This window comes from Lagopus muta, chromosome 13 (genome assembly GCF_023343835.1).
Source record: "Lagopus muta isolate bLagMut1 chromosome 13, bLagMut1 primary, whole genome shotgun sequence".
NCBI classification, from domain to species: Eukaryota; Metazoa; Chordata; class Aves; order Galliformes; family Phasianidae; genus Lagopus; species Lagopus muta.
The window spans coordinates 8,207,233-8,229,964 of NC_064445.1; the positions used below are offsets into that span (position 1 = coordinate 8,207,233).

At 37.9% G+C, this 22,732-nt stretch overlaps 1 protein-coding gene across 4 annotated transcripts in view; it reads right to left on the reverse strand.

Annotated features, from left to right (window-relative positions):
* The window catches only part of DACH2 (dachshund family transcription factor 2), a 263,656-nt gene that overhangs the window by 27,137 nt on the left and 213,787 nt on the right, over positions 1–22,732 (reverse strand). For all 4 annotated transcript variants that reach the window (XM_048959136.1, XM_048959135.1, XM_048959137.1 and 1 more), the window contains one exon: positions 21,110–21,190. In XM_048959136.1, coding sequence (XP_048815093.1) covers positions 21,110–21,190 — 81 coding nt within the window. The remainder of the gene's footprint in view (positions 1–21,109; positions 21,191–22,732) is intronic.

A 22,732-nucleotide genomic window follows, 5' to 3' on the forward strand; every position in this document is an offset into this window, starting at 1 on the left:
GTGATACCCCACAGCTTAGGCTGATTTCTTTAATAAAATCCTCATGTGCACTGATGCCAAAACACAAAAGCTTGACCACCAAATAAATGAAGATCTATTCATTTTTCTTACAGCCATGTGCATGTACAATCCTGTTCTGGATTGATTCAGGATTACAAACAAATCTCTCCAGGAAAACTTTCCAAAACTTCACCACTGTTTTAGCTCCCAGTCACTATAAGTCCTAGGCAACGTTAAGATAAAAAATGCCACTAGAATCATCATAACTAAATAAAACCTTCTCAGGAGATTTTTGAATACATCTCTTGGATTTGCATGCATCTCAACTAAAAACAAAACACAGTCTAAAACAAAAAACATACTGGAACAATCTATGCAAAAACCCAATATTCCACACCTCCCACTCACAAACAGGCTTCAGAGCAGCCGTGCACTTGGCTGGACTGCTGACAAATCCAACCTTGTGGACTCATCCCCATCTGCAGCTTCTGGGCTGGGCAGTTGGGGCCTGGGGGCAGTGAGGTGCTGCAGAGCACTTTGCTGCTGGCCCCGAGGAGGAACAAGAGGAGAGAAAACAAGACTGCTGGAGGCAACCTCCAGCTGCAAATTAATGCATTGAAAAAGCAGCTGTGACCAAAACAAGAAATAGTTTGCCCATATGCAGTTAAAAAAAATAATAACTACGGAGCATCAAGTGGAAGCTTGCATATTTTCTTCCGAGTAAAGGCTCCATGCTCCATTAATGCATCTGCCCTTCCAGGGGGATTTCAACCAGGTCAGCTGGGAGCAGGAACTTACTCATGTTTTAAGTTGTATCCAAAACTCTAAAAGCATAAACTCCATTGAGTGTGATTAGGTTTTGAGTATTGCTACTGTGACTTCAGGGTTTGAGTTTGAGGCATCTTCCTACTCTAGCAGGCTTGCTCTCTTTGCAGGGCAAGCTGTATTTCACTTTGGTTCACTCTAACTTCTTGCTTTGAAACTGTATTACATGAGAAACCCATTCATGACAGTGTACAAAATGAAGCTTAATGAATCCCAAACATGTACTTCATGACCTACAATCAATGTACATTGCCTGCTGCAGTATCTCCCTGTAAAATTGAGGCATTTGCTCAGAAATTTCTCAACAGGGGCCTTTTTTTTTGTAGCACTTAACTGACTTTTGTCTGCTCTTGTCTCCCTCCAGTGTTGCTCAGATGGCAATCCTTTATTCCTTGTGCAAACCCAGTTGGAAAATGCTGGATGGGCTACAGCTGTGTACAGCTATAGAAGGTCTGATATATGTCAAGCAGTGCTTTCTCTGTGCTGAATAAACAGTGAAACAATGTTTTAATTGATTATTAAAAAGGCGAGGTTCTAAGCTGAAAGCAGTATTTAAATCAGTTTTAAATCGTACAGTTTCTGAAAATTCCAAAAGGTACTGATGCTGTACAATTGCACTGTGTCAGCTGAACATCACAGCTTTAATAAAGGTTACTGCAGCCCATGGTGATAGAATCTATTTCTGAATGACTTTTGCAAACACAGAACTACATAGCTGATGAAAAACAATTAAGGAATCAAAATATTAATGAAGCATGAACTCTCCCTGGAAAGGTATTTTCACATTCAAAGAAATGAAATAAAATACCTGTTCTTCAAGAGCCAAACTCTGCCCAGGTACTCTGGAATGTCTGAGGTTGAGTCATTCTCAAACAACAAAATAGGTTCTTCCTTTCAAACTGCATTTATTCTCTAATAGTAAACACTTAAAATCAATCCACACTGCTTCTGACAAAAGGACTTTAAGTTGGATATGCAGTCTAGAACCACAAAAACAATCTCCATATGATTTGTTTAAACCTACAACTATTAGACTCTGCCACTATATATTTTTTCTATCTTAAAATCAGAAAAAGCAATTAAAAAAAAATCAGTAATTGCGGGAGTTGTGGATCCCAAAGAGGTGTCCTGACTCCATAGGATACCAACTGGGGAACTGATACTTTTTTGAGGGGTTATTTCAGAATATGTGCAATGGTTACTCTGAAACCAAGTCCATAGACAGAATTCTTCTCACTAGCAGTAAGTGCACTCCTCTTGCTGTATTTCTCAGTGGGACCTGAGTGGCAGTCAGGGAATCCATGTAAAAAATGTGTTAGGAGGTAAAGGCAAAAAAAAACCAACCAACATTCTTCCGTCAAACCAAAAATGCCAACCTTGTTCTAAAATTTAGGTAATAAAGCCCAGTAACTTCTGTTAATTATCAGCATGTACACGGATTATCAATCAAATGAGATATAAGCGTGGAGCAGATAAAAATGGCAAACTGCTATAATTACAAATGACATTTTGTGCATGACTGTGACTCAAGAATTGTTACAGAATGCTTTGGGAAAAAAAACCCAATAATTTCTATCCAGAGTCCAGAATAATATGGTCCATTGCAACAATGGACTGTGGGGCAGAAATGTCATTCGCTACATCTCACACTGTTTCTGTTCTATGCACTGAATCTATATTTAGTTTTATTTTTTAAAAAGGATGAATTCACTTTAGAGAATTGACAGCTTATATGAATATTTTAGTTTTGCTTTCAAGTACCAGAAAAAAAAAGCATGGAATAAAACTCAAGCTCCAAGTTCCTCAGAATGCCTACTGAGAATAAATTCTATGTTTATTTGTATTTCATTTTGCTTGAACAACTGCTTTTCCCTTGGGTATTTATTAAAAGCATAAGAAGAATGAGCCAAATGCGCTTCTCAATAACATCCATTCAGCATTGTTGAAGCTTGTAAAATTGCACTAGCCTAGCCAAGGGGAAAATTTTACTCACTATTTAGTAAATATATATAATTTTTTCTGGTTGAGAAGATGCACTGCTGCATCTTTAAATTCTGTCTGCCTCTGCTCATCAAAGAAGAAAAAGCAGCCATTTTGTTATACATTCATAACCTCAGATAGGAAGAGACATGATGTATATTCCCTCATTTGGTTATTCATTACTTAGGGTCCAGTCCTACACACACCCTTCCCATCAGGCTCACTGAAGACACATGCAAAGTGTCCATTGATTCCATTACACAAAGAACTAGTTGTAAGTTTTTTCATGCCGTATTTTCTCACCGATTGCCATAAATAATCCTCTTTGACCTACATTCCAAAATATGCAGATGGAGAAAGCTAGATTGGCTTAAGTGGGATTTACCATTGGGAATGCCTATTCTCAACACAAGGTTGGAGAAGCATTTTTATACTGCAAGGATGCATGACAAGAGATGTCCAGTTTTGTGTCAACTAAACCAGTAAAACCCACCAAAACCACAATGAAACAGCAGCTACTAGAGACTGTCAATGCATAAACCTCAGACGGTTCACAACCAGCAGCCAGTGTGCCCACACCAAGTTTCCATTAGGGCCAGGTTGAGACACCCCAGCTCGTTCTTCACCTGCCAGTATGTCTTAAAACAGTCCTGATATCATGCAAAATGAAAAATCAAATTCCCAATGTATAAAATGACTTTTTCCAGTGCAGCTGATCATCACTTTTGCAGCACAATTTGCAGTACAGTTTCATTATGTCTTTTACAACAGAACTTACAGGAAAAGCTGTTCAACATTAACACTGCAGCATGCAACTACCACTCCTAAATGGTGGCCAAGAGCTGGGGCTGTTGTTTCTTGCCCACTGGTCCCCAAGAAATTACAGTTTATAGCTTGTTAGTGGAAAAATGATGTCTTTGAGATCTAAGCCAACGTTTTCAGAAATGTCATGGACTGTCTTTATTCCTGGCATAACAAACCCCCAAAATATAATAGCAAGTAATGTGGCTATTGCCCTTGGCAGCACCATTAAACTGGGCAGTGAACTACTTCAAATGACTGCCAGTGTTAAACATTAGTTCTGCCTTAAGTGGGTTGATTTTAACAGTCAAACATGCACGGCAGTCCATCTGAACATTAAAAGCACCTTTCAAACTTAATTTTACAGAAATGTTAATGACCAGAACAAACTATTGAAGGCAAAAAAGAAAAGTAATTATTTCACAAGATGAAAGGAAACAGTAAATTAACACTCCTGTTTTAAAAGGAGGCTCTATAATCTATCTGCTTTAAGGAAATACCATTAACTGAAGGCACTATGGATATTTCAATTAATGTATTTATGGTTTGGGGTTTCTCTTCTCTTCTAGCCTTTAAAAACAAGGTTTGAGGCAAAAGGAAAGCTGTAAATCTTTAACTGAAATTCAAGCTCCAGAAATGCTTTATCAAAGTCGCAGCAACTGAATTGGTTCCTGATACCTATGTTATGTGTCATGTGCACATATGTACATTTATTGAGAGAAAGGAGGTAAATAAAAAAAGGAACAAAGCCTTCAAAAGCTATGACCTGTACATCCATACAGACATCTAAAAGGACTAAGGAAAGCAGGAAAAATGGAAGTGACTCACAAGCATTTGTAATACACTACCGGTGTCTATTAAAATTAAAACCATTAAAAATAATGGTTAAAAAGAAATAAATAAGGGACAGCTAATCTAATCCTACTACTATATTAAAAAATACTTACGAAGGAATTGGACAAAGTTTAAAAATGTTAAGCTGCTCATTACAAAACTGAAAACATACCAGGTTTGTTACACGAGCTTTTATTCAGTGTAATTTTGGAAACTGTTTAAAAACAGCCATTGTCTTGCAAGGAAGATTTTCTTACCTAATGAGCTGCAATACTCATGCAGACTGAAGATATTTCAAAAAAAATTATTCATATTTATACGCATTTTATAAAAGTTTACATCATAATATAGGTGATAGCTATTTTTCCAGGACATGCATTTTTTACACAGTTAAAAATGTACTTACATAAATGTGGGTTTTGAAAATAATTTATTTAGCATAATCTATATAGGAACATATGTTTTTTCACTCCAAAATCAGTCACTTGCAGACTTCAAATGACGAAACAGTAATTATTCTTGTGACTCACGCATGTCCACTTTGAAAATTTGGCCAAATGTAAGGTCTATTCAGCAGAACTGCACTGATGATTAAAGTGGCTTTTATCTTGTCTTTAATTAATAGTCTTTTCTAAAGAATACTTTAGTAGATGAAGATATGATCTGTGTTACATTCATACCACATTACCTGCAAGAGTTCATGCAAATTTCTACCCATGCTACATTGTATTCACACATATAAGACATTCATGACCTGAACACACCACAGGTGAAGAAAAACTGCAATCAGAATCACAAGGTTGGGAAACATGGACAAAACATTTGACAGTAAAGCCAAGTTACGTAGCTCCCCAACCTCTGCAGCACAGCTCAACAGCCTCTTCTGCAAAAATCTTTTCAACATCTAATTTTAAACTGCATCATAAAAACACAGAATGGCTTAAGTTGGAGGGGACACAGGTAGGGTTGCCAACCACTAGATCAGGCTGCCCAGGATCCCATCCATCCTGGTCCTGAATGCCTCCAGAGATGAGCATCCACAACCTGCCTGGGCAGCAGTGCCAGCACCTCACTCTTTAAGTAAAAAATTTCTTCCTAACATTAACCCAAATCTTCCCTCTTTTAGTTTAAAGCCATTCCCTTCTTGTCCTATTATATAAATAGAGTCTCTTAACACCTATGGTTGATACAGGATTGTTACTCTGGGGAGATATTTGATTGCCTTTGGTATTTTGATTTGGAAACAGGCACTACTCTTAAACTTATGGTAGTTTATGTTGCTCCATGTAGAAATAGGAAGTGAGGCTTTTCTAGTGGTAACTGATGAACAAAATATATTATGTTATCCAATCAAAAGAAGAACTTGAGTAAAGTGTGGAGAAATGCACTTTAGAGTGCAGCATATCGATAAGTGACAGAGCACAGCCTGGTCTGGAGGTTCTGAAGGCTGGATGCGGTGGCTGTAAGCAACCTTAAAGGTGTGACCAGCGATTTCCCAAAGCAGAAAGGCAAGTCTGATGGCAAGTGATTGCATTGAGGCCCCAATCACCTGGCAGATGAGCAGATTCACAGAATGACTTAAGCTGGAAGGGATGTCTGGAGGTCCTCCTGTCCAAATCCAAGCAGGAGCCACCTAGAACCAAGTTGCCCAGCTCTCTGAAAAATCTGTCTGTGAAGGTTCAATGGCCTTCAAGCTCAGAACGTCAGACTTTCAAAAGAAATAAGGTATGGCTAGCAGTTAAGTGGCATGAAAGCAGAAGTCACCTGGTAACTCTAGTCAAGAAGTCAAGGTAACTCTACCTTTAACGGCCTCCATCGATTTGGGGGCGTTAAGTGGGCAATTCAAATATGAGCAATTCCTGAAGACAACTTCTTCAGCTACATGGTAAAAACCATTTAACCTTTGTATTGGATGTACTCAGAAGCTGCCAGATACAGTGGCCAGCCCAAGCTGCTGCCTTCCATCTCATCAGCCATTGAAGACCTACTTTATTTGCTATTGAGTGTGACAATACCACCACACTCCAGCTTTCAGACTCAAACTCAGTTCTTCAAATGTGTTACAGTAGTACTGTTGCTCAAAAACATCTGCATCAAACATTAGGGTATGTATTTGGGAACCAGCAGTCTAAAATCCTAAGTTTAAGCTGCATGCAGCAAGCTATATACTTATTTTAAAATAAATGTGAAATTCATTCTTCCACAAAAGAAGCAGTGTCATGAGAAAACTCAGGCTTTAAGTTTTGTAAACGCTGCATTTTCAATATTAGAGTGTCAGTCTTCATTCACTCTCTGACAAGGCTGTCAATCAAACAGCAATCTAGTTTTGTAAGACTTTAACCAAAGATCAAAGCAATGATACTGCTGAGTTCACATTACCTTCCTAGAGATAACTACTTGAACACTTTCATAGCGCTGCATCGATATTAACTTTGCACCATTCCTTCCAAGCAAATTAAACAGCTCGAAGTTTGACAGCCCTTCTGGCTTCTGCTCTCAGCCCCGATCTAAACAGAATCCCAGTCCCCATCCCCTCCACCCCTTTGGAGCTGCCACCTGGATATTGAAGTGGAGGATTGCAGGGGCTGTATTCAGTTAAACTTCCATCAATTAAAAAGAAAATGAAACGTGCTTTCTGTCTCCAATGGGGAACACACTGAATGTCTTTTACTCAATAACAATAGTTGGGCAATAAAAAGATGAGTGAGCAAAATGTGGTATATCATCGTTTTGCTTTTGACTTTCGCCAATGGCAAATGAAAGGCATCCAAAATCAATTTCAAGAAGCTAATAAATTCAGTATGTGAAAGCAGTGAAAATATAACTTTTGCAGCCTCATCATCAGGCTGATTTGTAAGCAAAGCTCGGTCCAGTTCCTGCACACTAAGTCACCCACATTTTCCATATTTTCAGTTTCATGCAGGTAATATACCATTTCTATAGGGTTTATATTTTGAGGCTAAACATATATATATATCTACCTATATCTTCTTTCCACAAACATATATCCTGGTAATATCGTAATAAAAATCTGAATGTACTATGCCCAGGAAATCGTGTCGATCACTATCAGTTACTTCCTCCACTAACAGTGGAAGAAAGGTGAAGGCTAATGCTGCACCAAGGGCATGCTCGAAGCAGAACAACTGCTTTCCACAGCTCCACGTTGCCTTCAGAACACAACTCTTTATGGCAGCTCGGGGAGGGGGCTGCTGCAGTTTTTATTTGCTTGTTAACTGACTGAGAAGCTTGCCAGACCATATCCATCTAGAGGCAAGTTTCCAAAGGGAAATGAATTGATGGTAATTGCAATATAATTTAAAGTACTCCTTCAGCAATGCTGAATACCTAAGACGTACAGCTTCTCTCACTGGGCAATAATACAGGGGCTTCCACTTACTCCAAGCAATTACTTCAAATTTCAGTGAGAAGAAAATTTGATCCACAGTTTCTACCACAACATAAGAGACCTTGAGGCAGGTCAAGTTCATCCCAGAGGACTCGGTGCCCACTGCTCTCAGAGCTAACTAGGTCTTACCAGGGGGCTTTGTACCAGATGTGACTTTCCACTGCAATTACCAATAAACTACCTGAGAAAGGGAGGCAGCACGGCCGTACGCTGCTTGGTTTGTAAGGCTAGGACTAACTCCTGCGAGAGCACTGATGAGAGCGTCACCTTTGGTTACAGTGTCAACAAACAGCAAGTCAAGGAATGCAAACAAACAGCTGTACTGCGGCCTGGGATCTACAGTTTACACTGGAAAAAACACCAACATTTCTGAGAGCAGCAGTTCCTATCTCTGACATAGCCATGCTACACGATACCTTTGAATATTTTGCTCTGACCCAACGGCAGGCAGCAGCATCACAGAAGGTCCACTACACTTACCTAGCTTATTTGGAAGTCATTAGAAATGTTACTTTTTTTTTTTTTTCATGGGATGTGTTACTTAATTGAAAAAAAAAACAAACCAAAAACCCAACAAGAAAAGAGAGATGTGTCTGACCTTGGAGATTTCTCTGTTGAGACACAGATTTATTTTCTTTGTATGACAAAGCGCAGAAAGAGAAAGAGAAGGAAGAAGGAAGAAGGCAGGCATGAAGGAAGGAAAGCCAGGTGGGTGCTCCATGGAGCCTGAATTGTGACAGTAAGAAGGCCTGGAGAAAGCAACTGGGAAATGGTGATACGTAGATTGGGCATGTCTAAATCCTGGAAAACAGCAGGTGGAGAAAACTGTGGAACAGAATTATATTTAAAGGGGAAAAATTAGAACTAGGTGAGAACAGTAGAGAGATTGCACTTTGAGTGCAAAGTATTGCTTTTGTCACTTAGTTCATACTGTGAACGCGTCCAGGTTGTACGTTTCAAAGGCAGAAGCCACGAGGAAGGCTGTTCTTTCATATATTATTTCTTCACAGCAGCACCGACCTATTGGCAGCAGAGGCTTTTTACACTCTACTCTGTTATTACGGAGTGTGGAACAAATCCTCAAATCTGAATTACACTATAAAACCCTCTCTTTCTGTTGTATATCATCCTTATTTTACCTGTTTACCTGCAGGAAGAAAGCCTTTTTTAGTCTCGCAGATCCTAAGATGGTCTGTGCCATACTTCACATTTTCAGCTTTCTGAAACACCTCCAGCAAAGTCAGAAAATCTGAGAGATTATGTAACCAATACTTCTGGAGCAGAAACACATCTTCCAAATCTTCTCTGCTGACAAAAGCAGGTTAGAAATTGTGTATATCTATCTGTGAGTCACCTTTAAAATAAAGTGCTTTAGTGCCATCTGCACTTTCTGAACTCTGCTTTCATGCTCCTCTCTCCTTGCATTTCCAAGCCATTGACTGCACTGATTTCCATGTAGTAACCTATGATCAGACATTGCCTGGAGGTCCAGATTTCACCAGAATGCAAATGTTAGCCTTTCACTCTATGGCACAGTATCCCTTTTCAGACTTTTTGCCAGACTTTGCTCAGAGTACATTGATTCTACATATTTTTAAGCACGAATTCCCTACACAGTCAGTCCTTCATTCCTATAAGATTTTAAATTCAATCTCAAAATGCAAGGGTTAAACCCCAAACTTCTTTGCATTTCCTTTTATCTTTAGAAATTCCACACTCTTTTTTTTTTTTTTCTCCTAAAATCATCTCTTGTACTGAGAGTAATTGCTTCAAATACTTATGGAGATGGCACTTGTATCAAACACTTAAAAAACAGAATATACTCAAATATAAGAATGCCTAACTGTAACCATAACTAACTGTTCCTTTAGTTAAAAAGTTTTGATATTATCTCTGTTACTTTTCTCTTCAAAGGAGAAGAGTAATTATGAAAGTTCTGCAAATTTGCACTAATGAAGCAGAAAAATCTACTATGACTTTTATTAATCGCCATGTAAACAAATAAAAAAAAGTGAGCCTACCTTGTCTCCTCTTTTTATGATTCTGACAGCAATTGATTTGGAATTACTTACAGGTTATTCTCAACTCTTTGTTACAACTTGAGCTGAGAATAGTAATTTTGCCACAAATCTGAACTTTCGTCAATGAATTTATATTCCACAAATACTGAAAATGAGAAGCCACTTAAATATGCCACAAACGTACACACTGAAACATCAAATAAAGGACAGGGAGAATAAAAAGTACATACGAGACAGCAGGACAGAGAGAAAAAAACTGAAGAGAATCCACACCATACATTACAACCACCACTTCCACTAATGTAAGACTTAAGATGCTCACTCAGTCCCTGATGCATAAGCTCGGAAGTGCTATGCTTCCAAAACACAGCTGTGCTAACTGCAAAGGAGAAACACACCATGGTACTAATCCTCAAGTGGCAGCAGGATGGGGCAGCATTACACCCCTTTCTTTGCAATCTCCCCAGGGCCACAGAAAACAAAATGCTGGCCCAGGGCAAGCAGTATTCAAGGTGGCCTTAAGCTACTAACAGCCCTCCAGCAGTCTCTCTTTTTATCCACGGCTGCCTGAATCAAGTCTCTGCAGACACACCTCTCATTCTCCAATACATCATCAGTATCACAGCTGCCAAGATTAAAAGTGTTGAGAGCAATAGGTGATTTTGTGTCACTGGGGAAATCCCTGCCTCTTTACAGTGCCTTCTGTCCCATGCAATGTGACACTGTCATCACAGGAGCACAGCCATAAATAGCTAAACTGTAGCACAAAACATGGTTCATGGACTAAAACTAATTATTCACCAGACCTAGAAAATAAGACGCACTCAGTGGAGTTTGAAACCCATAACTTGAGTCAGACGATGTGAGATCTCACAGCAGGTGAGCACAGTGGGATCTTCAGAGGAACGAGAAAAGCGCTAGGATTTGAGAGTGACCAACAGGATCCAGGATTAGGGCACCTATTAACCAAAAGCTGGTGAGGTCTCTTTTTAACTGAATCCACACTGATACCTCTTTCTCGTTTTTGATCTTTATCAACTGGCACTTGAAGGGAAATCCCAAGTCATTTTTTGATTACATCTTTCTTCTCTCTCCTGTATCTTGTAATTCTCATGCAATCTCTCTAAATTCAGGGGTAAGAAGGATGCCATTAAAAACTGCGTTACTACAGTCTGTGTTAACACCATTATATGAAATAATTGCACTTTGGGAGATTCTAGACAGTCAATTAACCCCCAATTCACTACTCAAGTGGCAGAGCCGACACTCAATGAATAGAGGGTAGGGGTTCAATTCTCAATTAGGAAGAACTTTTTTACTTAATAGTTTAATCTTGTGGTCAATTAAATCTCCTGGCATTGTATTAATTATTATATGAATTCCAGGCAACTTCTCATTTAAAGGTTAGTTATGGTGCACTGCAACTGGACCAAAGTCCCAGACCTAAATTTTTCAAAGCTGAAAGCCTGCTCCATCTTAAAGGGAAATCTATACTCTTTTATAAAAAAAGACAAAGTGCTTTCCCAATGTGAGATAGTTTAAACATCTCCTGTATTTCTGTGTCACAGATATGAGTGCAGTTACATCTTAGATCACTAGATATAAATTTACTGCTGGACCACATATTCACATCACTAGTTATATTTAAAAGTTTTTCTAAACAGATCTTTATGGATTAATCTCATCTCCAATTGCTGAGCTTTTTTTCCTATATTGTTTGGCATAGCAGCTTGGAATAGCAGCTCAGTTTTCCATCTGTTAGACATATAGAGGCTATCAGTTTGTGAAGCACTTTCTTGGTATTCTTTTTGGTAGAATAAAGTCCTGGATTTCCTGGGGGAAGCAAAAGACATATGCTGATGCTCCATGGTTTCTGAGTTGCTGCAGAGATGAATTCTCCTTGGCCAGCTTTCTGTTGAGTAGGTGCTGGAATCATATAAAACACACACTTGCAAAAGAAAAAGAAAATGGTGAGTTCCCCGGCCAAATCAGTGATCTTTTTTCAACTAATTATTTTTCTTGCTCAAAATGAAGACAGTCTGTCTTTGAAAAGACTGTCTATCATTAAAAAAGAAAACTATTGAAAAGTTTTTGAAACAACTATAACAGATGTCATAGCAGTTGAAAGTACAATTAGAAAGCACAACGCCGCAGAAATAAAACTTCAAACAAAAGCAGAAAGAGTTCTTTGTGCACATCAATAATTCAGAATGATTTAAGAACTGTTTTATAGATGCAAGTGAAGCTCTTGCTGTCGATATATAAATTGAATATGGTCTTTATAGGCAAACAAAAAGGGGATACAATCCTTTTAAATTATTTTTAGGATAATTGTTTCTGCAACAAACATCATTATTTATCAGTTTTGAAAAGAAGCCAACTGCTAACATTTGAAATGCACAAATCTTGGCACACTACACAGAAAATGGTAATCTCACCCCTTTTCAAAACCACTCTTGTATTTATTTTTCACATTTGTCAAGTTCTTATCTCAAAGTCCACGCAGTGTTACCTATTTCTATCAGAAATCATTATATTTTATTTCTAATCACCTTCCCATAGCCAATTTGGTAACTCAGGAAAGGAGACATTTATTGCCACCAGATGCTGTTACTTTCCTGCTTACTTAATGTATTACTATAAATTGAATCAACTGCCTGCAAGGCAAGGTTGTGTATTTATTATTTTGCATTCCGAATTTCTTCTGTTAGAAACTTTCTCTTCAGATAAGCAGTACCATTTTAGTTCTAAATCTACACTGCAGCTGACTATCAGCCAGGATGCATGCATACACGTTACATGATGCAGGGCCATATAATAAGAGCAGAGACAGTCTGTGTGCTAGAAGCACATCAGCCACTCCAGCAATCAGGCTCCCACTGAATCTACAGAACAGAGCTGCTGCTTCTGTAAAGCCAAAATTCCAGACAGATTTGTATTATGTTTAACATATGCTATAAAGGCAGTGATGTTATACAAAGTGCTAACCCTAAACTAGGGTGCAGAAAAATTATCTTGTATGCTAAAGATAATTCTTATAATTCTCATTGCAAATAAGACTATAATCTTCAAGTGTCCAATTCCTTTCATGTTTTCATCAGCAGCAGTGCATACACAGAAGTCAGTAATGAATTAGTTCCTGAAACAATAAAGCTTTCACCAAACAGGTTTTGAAAATTGAAGGGTTTTGTTTTTTGTTTTTTTGATTATCAAGAAACTTCAGACAAAGAAGCAAAGGAATTAAGGCACTATAAAATCAACACTACTGTTACTATTACTGGTTTTGTTGTATTAATTTTGCAGTAACACTGTGCTTTCCTTAAACCATATAGCTTACAGAAAAATCAGTGAAAATACACACTTTTTCATAGAGTAATTCCACAGTTTTCCTTCCCATCTAAATCCCTGCTGCCTGTAATGCCTTAGGCTATATGACAATAATGTCAAAAGTCAAACAGTAATGCTGATGACTCCTCCTTTAATATGTGAATTCTGAAGCACTTTTGCCTGCAGGGCACCCTCATTACAATCACTTTCTAGATTTTAAAACTCGGAGAAAACAACACAAGCATTGTAAATACACTCGTATCTCCAAATTGACAGCATCTAAAATGCCTCCAAAGGTTACAGGTGTATGGCTTACACGCTATTTCTGTGCAATTCATACTTTCTGATTTCTGTGAATAGACATGTGTACACATACATATCCCATTTTCTGCTCCAGCTGAACCCTCCACCAGGGATGCTCCCTCCTCCAACACACTCTACATCAAAAAGGCATCTCTGACCACACCAGAAGAAGCATTCCAGTCAACTGTCATTAAAAATTTTGCAGTGTGTAACCCTTCACTGACAACACACATAAATAAGCCATGGGATATGTCAGCAAATTCACACAAGTCAAATCCAGCAATCTGAATATTGCACAGCAGTCCAGGTGATGGCTCGAACAGGCTGATCAAAACTACACAATGTTTTATAGATCAGAACATCTCAAAACACATCTGGAAGCAGAATTTTATTTATTAAACTACACATTATATTCCGTCATATTCTGTCAACTATAAGAAAATCCTACTTTGGAAACTGCTCTCACACCGTCTACAAAAATAAAAAATAAATCCACTGGTACTTTGAGAGCAACGAGCAAAGGCACACATGAACAAAGGGTGCACCCAAGGATTCTGGTGCTGGGATAATCACTGCCTTTTTTGGCTTTGCGCTCATTTGCCTTGAATTTCAGATCTATGGTGAATTAAAGAAATAAGGGAGTCTGGGTAGTAACAATCAAACGTCAAAAATTGTGTATTTTAACAGTTCTCATCAACATCAAATATCTCACAAATTAGAATGGCTTAGAAGCCCAACTCCTTAGTCTCAAAAGTGACTCAGATAGCGGTGGGCTGATTTTCAAGGGTATTCAGGAAAAGTGCTATTACAGAAATAGGAATCAGAAATAGTCTGCCATGGTAAAGCTAGAATGGCTGGCCTAATGCTGAGCACAGGTGTGTCAATGAAGCATTGATGAGATACCTAAAAACATCAACAGCCAATCTCACAGCTGCATCTAGTCTTGAATTTTACTCCCAAGATGCCTCTATGAAACTTAACCTGGATCCTATTATACTGATTGCTTCTTACTGTGGTCTTCCACTCTCTGTGGTATAATGCTTAATTTCCAAAGTACAGCTGATAATATTAAAAAGCTACTAATTGAACTATCCATCCCAGCAATGAATATGGCTATATATAAACATATAAATAAATATCTAATTAAGGAAACAGTATGGTAATGGTGCTCCCCACCCCAACAATCAAACATGAAATCTGATTTCCTTGAAATTACAGCCTGAGCTGGCTGTGGTCCAGTTCTGCAGCCCCAGTGGCTTCTGAGTTCAATGTATGGGTCACACCAGCTCTGCAAACAAGGTATCAAGCAACTTCAATGCAACACATGGAATATAATGAAGAACACACTTATTCGAGATTCATGACTCAAGAGGACAATCTCCTTTTTCCAATTCCAATCTATGGTTTGTTAGCAAAGTACTTATTGCTTTTTAGACCAAGAGTAATTGTTCTGATGTGGCATGTACACAAAAATACTTTGTCGATGCACAGATGTATGGACTTATTCTCAGCTTTCTGACCAGAAACCTCTGGGAAGCAAGCCCACTTAACTGCCACTACTGTGTGAGTGTTAGAAGGCAGGCACAGTGCAAATAAGATACTCAAAAGAACCAATCAGAAAACAACAACAAAAAAAACCAAACCAAAATAACAACAATAACAAACACAACATGAAGATCTGAATATGTAAGAATGCTACAGAAAACACCACTTGCACGTGCAAAGTACACTCCAGGGCTTCCCAGATCACACGTTTTCCTAGGGCTGCTGGCCAGGAACACAAGCATGCAGGGCATCCCCCTGCACGTACCTGCAGCTGGCTTGAGCTGTCCTCCAGAAAACAGGTTATCAAGCAAAGCCTATGGATGCTATAAGGGTAGGATTTGCTCTTTGACAGCAGGAGTATACAGTGCTGTCATAATCAAGAGCATTTCTGATCCATTCTTGACTTAAACAAAGGCTCTGGAGCCAGTGCCACAGCTGTGACTGTGTCACTCTGTATTTCACTGATAGGTAATGGCCCTCTATAGTTAACGTGACAAACATTAAAAGCACATTATCAGTAAAGCTTAGAAAATAAACCTATGGTTTATAAAGTGCAGTTTTTATAAATATCCTGGAGGCCTTCTTCAGACACAAATATTGCAAATATTTCACAATAAACAATAAGCTTTGTTATTAATATACATTTCTGTCCGCTTACTTGCTCAGGCTTAAATCAAATGCATGAAACATGCCAACGACTTTTTTTTTTAATAACAGAAACTTATATAAAAAGCAGCGATTGCTGACTTCTGAGCAGCTTCCTAGTTAACAAGAGTGTTTGATCACAGTCTTTGTTGTCCATGCTAGAAATGACATGTTTTCCAGAAACATGTACTGCTTGTATAAGCCAAAATTTCAAGCAGTGACAATCTAAGACTTACTGATGAATTCAACCTGAGAAGAACCTATATGCACACATGGTTACATGTTTGGGCACACAAATGCACAATCAATCAGAATTTCTCAGGAGCAGCGTGGCACCATGGCTGGCCCAGAGCACAGGCAGGTGGAGGCTGAGCCTGCATCAGTGTCTTCCCACAGATCTCAAGGATTGCCATAATGTAAGAAAGCCTTTCACCTATCTTTCTGGATGCATGTTTTTCAAGTTCTACTGCTCTTAATGAGGATTGAAGGCATACTTATTAAACAACTCACAGACATTAAGAATGTCACCGACTGCAGTTTTGAGGTTAATGACTTTGCATCAGAGATATTATGATCCAGAGAATTCAAAGGGTCAGTTCTAATACAACTGTTAACTCTGAGGGAGATTACTGGGCCTAATGCAAAAGCCACCAGGTGACAGTCAGCAATGTACCCCTCTGATGCTTTCATATCTGCTACAGCTCAATAAGATGGACCTATAGAAAACCCACTTCACAGTTCTGGAAGAAAAGTAGAAGCGTTAAACTGTGAAGAGATAACTCTGACTTTGGGGAGAAGCTTCCTGTAAAAATGCCACATTATTCCATTCTTTTTTGCCCACTTTATTCCATGAAGCTATATGAATTGCTTACAAAAATTTGGTCCAAAGCTTTCTGAGTAAAAAGAATTTCTGTCTTTCAGCACTTTCATCTAGACTCACTGTTTGTAGTCTTTAGACAGTAATACATTAAAGCCATAGAAACCTAATAAATAAAACATATCAATAAATTATATATCAATGTAAGAAACTGTCCATATGCCAAGATAATTATGAAGCAGTTATTTTACCCTTCAGAAAAAAATGGTGTGGTTTAAAATGATTTGGAAAATCAAGAAAATTTGTTTACTTATGAGACTCAATATAATTTTAATGTAAAAGATGCAAACTTAGAATATTTCACTATTTGCTCTTACACAATTACTCGCCATTGTATTTATAAATACTTCAGCAATGGTTAAATGCAGTTGTAACAGCATGAGTCTATACACTGAAAAAGTTAGAACTTCTCTATTATTTCCTATTCACATATACTGTGAATCAAAGTATTAATAAAAGTTTGCCTTAGTTGTATTGGTTGGGGATTTTTGTTCAGTTGGTTTTCGTTTTCTGACTGACTGATGAAAGATCCCATCTACTCTTAGGTCACCATTTTGTCAGTTGTCAGCTCATTTGCAGGTTAAATTTAACGACAAGAACTTGCAGAAAAAGCCTTCACTCAGAACAGAGCGCTGAGTTCGTTACCCTTCAGAATTCTAAGAGGACAGAAAATATAAAAATATCTCTCAGTCTTCTAGTGAATATTTGTGCAATACATGTCACTTGAGATTTTTGGAATAAGAAGCCCTTGCAACCTTTAAACTCATGTACTATTGCATCCACTGCTTATCAAACAACTCCTGGGTCTCTCATGTCACACTTAAAGACAGCAAAAGGAACACGAATTCACTTCTAATTTGGGAACTTTTCCATGTATCTCAAGAGAAGATTTGTGAGCACATTCCTAAGGAAAACTGCTTATTTGTCATTTTATGTTTCACATGTAAGTACTGAAATGTCAAAGAAACAGCATGGTGAACATTTGAAGTGTTGGCACCTCTCGTACACTTTCTATACACGATTCATGTTACAGCTTCATAATCTCAGTTCCTTTCCTTATTCCTTGCGCTCTCCATCTGGATGCTTTCACATTCATTGTCAGAAAAGTCCTCTCTCTGGAGGACACCCCCACTTGGGCCTGTTGCTGTTTCAGGTGTTATGCACCTGCTCTTTCTCCACTACTCACATTGTGAGTAACCTAGTCCTTTGGCAATTATTAATTTAAACATCATAAAAACCCTTTTCCACTAACAAAACACAATAAATAGATACAGTTATTCTTTCATTACTGTAATCTATGGCCATCTGAAAATATTTCACTCAGCTGACAGAAATGATGTAAAATTCCCATTTCCTTGAAGTAATAAATGGGAAGGTGTTCTTCAATGAAATAAAAAAGAATAGCTGCCAGATGCAGCTTTGGAGACTACCATCTACCAGAAATCTGAGACCGCCATGGGATGTAGACTTGTGCTCCAAGAATGCAGACAACCAGGCTAAAGGAGGTAGTATGGACACTGAGCGGCAGTGAGAGATTCAGAGCAAAGCACTTTCTCAGCAAATAGAGCCCTCATTTCTGCTGAAAGAGCACTTGAACAAAGGGTAAGTGAGAAGAAACCAGTCATCTGCAGACTTTTCCTACAAATTTTTACTCTGGTTCATTTAGGGGGGGTACAACTCCAGCTCCCCAAACAGCCGTGGTTCTCTGGGGCCTGCTTGCCTCCTGCTGAAATCAGAGCACAGGAGCAGGGCTGGCATGTTCCCACATCTCATCAGGCTCAGGCACACCACTGCCCTGGGAGGCACAGCATTTGTACTGCCTATGGGTACACACCGCTCCTGCCTAGGACAGTAACAACTGCTATTGGCTGGGGGAGCTACGGCCCAAAATACCAGACGGTAGACAAACTCTGCTCTCATTGAAGACATTGTAAACACTTCCATTGATTTCTCTGTGGCAAGAGCTGGGGTTGTGTCTTCTATTATTCCATCCTATATGAAGATTTAGAAATATTTTTTGTCATATAGTCACAAGGAATAATTGTACCTGCAATTAAGTCCTACTGGCAGGTATAGCCAAGTTCTTTTCTGGCTCATTTAACCTTCCTAATGCCAGATTTCATACGGAGGTTTCTACAAAGCTTATATAGTACTGTGTCAAACACAATCCTTTCCCATACAATAGAGATTTTTTTTAGGATAAATACCAAAGCAGGCAAATGTAAAATTGAATTACTGTAAGGAATTAGGTAAAATGCTACTGCTTAAAAACAGAAATAGCAAGTAAGCAAAATCGTGAAGAAACTGTGTTTACATTTCTGTAACATTTGGGACTATGTTCTGTTGACAGGGAATTTTCTGTTTCCTTTCATTAGCAATTTCAAAATACAGTACAGATTATCCATTATATGGTTTTCACTCATATCCTGACATGGATGCACAGGCAGAATGCTTGTGCAGATCTATAAATATATTTGATCTAGTTGTCTTCTAATATTAAGCCTGACAATACTTCCTAAGAAGATGCTGAAAGGATGTGGAGTAACTGAGATTTAAAGGCATTGCTTCTTCAACAAGCTTAAAGACATGGTCTGTAACCAACCTCTAACCCTGCTGAGACGAGACAGCCTTTAATTCTGTAAATTCTGTCCCACCAACACATACAAGCAGCTCAACATAATTGAAACAGTTTTATATTAACTGTGTTGTCAGAAAGAACGTAAGCTATATTCTCTTCAGCCCTGATTACCTTGAAATTAGTTTGATGAGAACAAACTGACATATTTTTGTCTGGCGCTAACAGCACTTCCAATGGCATAAGGAAAATAAAATTTTGTATCCTGAGGAATATCACAGTAGTGCTTACAATAATCACAATAAGTTTTATTGTTTTTTATGCTAAGCTTTCATATGAGTAATACTACTGCTAAATTTTAGTTACTTAATTTTCATTTGTTGTTGTCTTAATTGCTATAAACAGCTCAGATATGCAGTTCTAACAAAGTGTGTTACAAAAACATGCTTAATATATGCCTTCAATAATTTCTTTGTTGTTTGAAAACTTTTAACTTACAGCAAAGCTGGCATTTTATGGCTTGCAGAGCTATAAATCATTTTTAAAATCATGATGATATTACTCAAAGCAGATGTGAAAACATATGTTTGCCACGGTTGTATAAACTGCTTACTTGTCATGCTTAATAAATGTTGATACTTTTATTTTAACTACATTCCTTCTTAATAACTTTGCAAATGTTTTCCATGGTAAATATACTTTGCCTTAGTGAAAGCAATGTCAAGTTTTGAAAAATAAAGCTTGTATACAAATTACATATATATTTTTCGCTGAGCATACATCACACTCTTCAGTAACCGTCCATATCTGAACATGAAAATTGTTCAACACATTTGAGGTGCACCAGAGCCCAAAACAATTATGCAAAGAGAATACTATTACTACTAGGAACAAAATACATACTGGAGTGGTAAAAATCCTTGAGGTGTAATAACACTTATATGGGGTGACAGGCTGGGAATTTCAGAAGGAAAATACAGACTGTATCTCCTACTGGTGCAGTCCACCATTACAGGGTGCTTGTATTTCTATAAAACAGAGATTCCTAAAGGAGATACAATACAGGTCCACCACACTGCCTAATGTGAAATTCCAGGATTGTATGAAATCACCTTCAAAACGTTGGATGCACATCGTTAATGCTTTTCAAATTTTGATGTTTGTCCCATGATAAGTCAGAATGTTTCAGTTCTGAAGCCATGGGATTACATGAAAACTGCATCTTCACGTGCCAAAAAACCAACTACTTTCTAGTTCTCAGAGACAAACTTGACCTGTGCTGGCTAAGCTTAAAACTGAACACTTGATTTTGTCTTGTTGATGATAACTCTAATTTCTTATGATTTTGTCTAGCAATATAACTGATTTTCTTCTAATTTTATTTACGAGGAAACAAAATGCCACATTCCTCCTCCATGCGTAGCTGCAGATTCTACATCTCTGCAGCTGTGCCCCAGGCCTTACCTGAATACACAGACATACTAACTTTCTCCAACTCCCACCAATCAGTGCAAGATCAGAGGAGGCACTTCCCTGCCGACAGGACACTGTAGGATAAACATCACCTCTTCCCTTACTTGCCTCTTATGAGATCAGGTAGCATTCTTAAACATGAAAAATGGCTTATTTCCTTCACTTATGAACCAGTATTAGAGTAGCTTGCACACACATCTACTGCAGGAAAAGAAACAATATCATGCGACTAATCAAATAGTTGCTAAGAACTGCATAAATAATTGAGAAAAAGAATGGCAAAATATTACTCCATAGGATATAAATAGATGGAAGCAAAGACCTGATTGTTTACTCTTCCTAAGTAGAAGGCGATCTAAACCCAGTGATACATTATTCATTGCAATTAGGCACTTGGCTTTCTTAGATTTACAGTATTATGCAGAATAGTAAAAAAGAGAATAAAGCATATAAGTGTAATTAAATGCCTGAGATAGAAAGTAGTGTAGTTATACCTTTCTCCTTTTGCATTTTTTTTAGGCTTGTCCCGGTTTCTTGATCAATGAGCTCTCCTTCCCTGCTGTTGGTCAACATAGCTAAAAAAATGAGAGTGCACAGCAATAAAAGAACTGTCATTTAAAAAATGTCAAAAGAGGAAAGCAGTAAATTATACTTTTTTTTTCTTATTATTTTGATATTTTAACATTTATTCATACAATTTTTAAAGCAGGTAACCACATCTGTTGTCCATAAAGCTCCCAATTCAGCAATGATAAAGCGGAATATGTAGCTGAAGCAAATTTGCTCAATTTGATTAAAAAAAGACACCAAGATAGAACTAAAATTACTGAGAACAACTGATTTTTTAGCAGAGAGTTCAAATAAAAAATTTAGAAAAGTACTTCACAGAAATCATTTTGGGAAAAAACGCGTTTAGTAAAGCAAAGGATGTAAGTGTTAGTAATTATCTGTAAAGCAACAAGGACAATTAAAAAGCTCAGATGCATAGAAAGTAGCCCAAACCAATAGATGAAAGTGAAAAAAAACATACTTCATAGTGTGAAAAAAAATTCTTAACATCTACCAGATCAGTGAGACATGCTCAGCTCATGCCTATTTTCTTCGTTTCCTTCTATGCAATTAACCAATTACAGAATTTAATATTTCTTTAACAAGACTTGTGAAAAACTTGAAAAACTTGTAGAAGTAAAACAAATAAATAAATAAATAAAATACTTATTAAATATATAAAAATTTGTATGTTTCATTGTTATTTTATTTATTTTAAAAAAACCTTTCACTACTACTGCTGGAGCTCAGAGGATGGCACTGTGTGTTATTACTGTTAACAAAACAAGTTACAATAGCTTTCAAAAACTACAATAAGGGGAAAAAAAATTCCTTTCTCACTGTTAAAAGGGAAGCCCTATTTTACATACATGGAAGCTGAAGGGCATCTACTTTCTTGTTCTTCCCTTGTGTATGCTGTGTTTTGTCCAAGCAGCCCAGTTTCTTATTGATTAGTTTGTCTATTGTCAACAGAGGTATGTAGTGCAATGGTGCTGCAGCACGGACCATGGCAAAAACTCCAAAATCCCAGCAAGCTGCTGAGTAGTAATTTGAAGGCAGTGAAGCTCACAGTGACTGCCAAGAACTGCACTGCTTTTGTAGTTTAAATCTAGCTCAGCAATGTCTGCATAGGTTGCAGTCTCTGTGAAGACAACAGTGTTGACACACATGGAAGTAAGGAGATGATAACTGACTTGCCCTAGATGCCTCCTGGAAGAATCAAGAATAGAATCCAAATTTCCTCCAGCCCAAATTTGCATTTTAAACACAAGATCAATAACGTACAGACTGAAAATTGTTCTTGAGAGAACAAAAAATACATATATATCAAAACCTCTCAGCTTCATGGCAGTGAGTGAATGTCTGGCCAACAGGAGGTTTTTATACTGTAAAAATCATTGTATGTGTGTTTTCATAGGATTTGAAACACATCCTGCTATTTTTCAACTCCAGGTGGTTTCAGAGTCACTTTCTCAAGCCAGCATGCAAGATCAGTGAGTCACACCATAGAAGGGGTGGTATCTTCTGTGCATGGGTAGATACAGACACAGAATGAGAGGCTGGGCTCT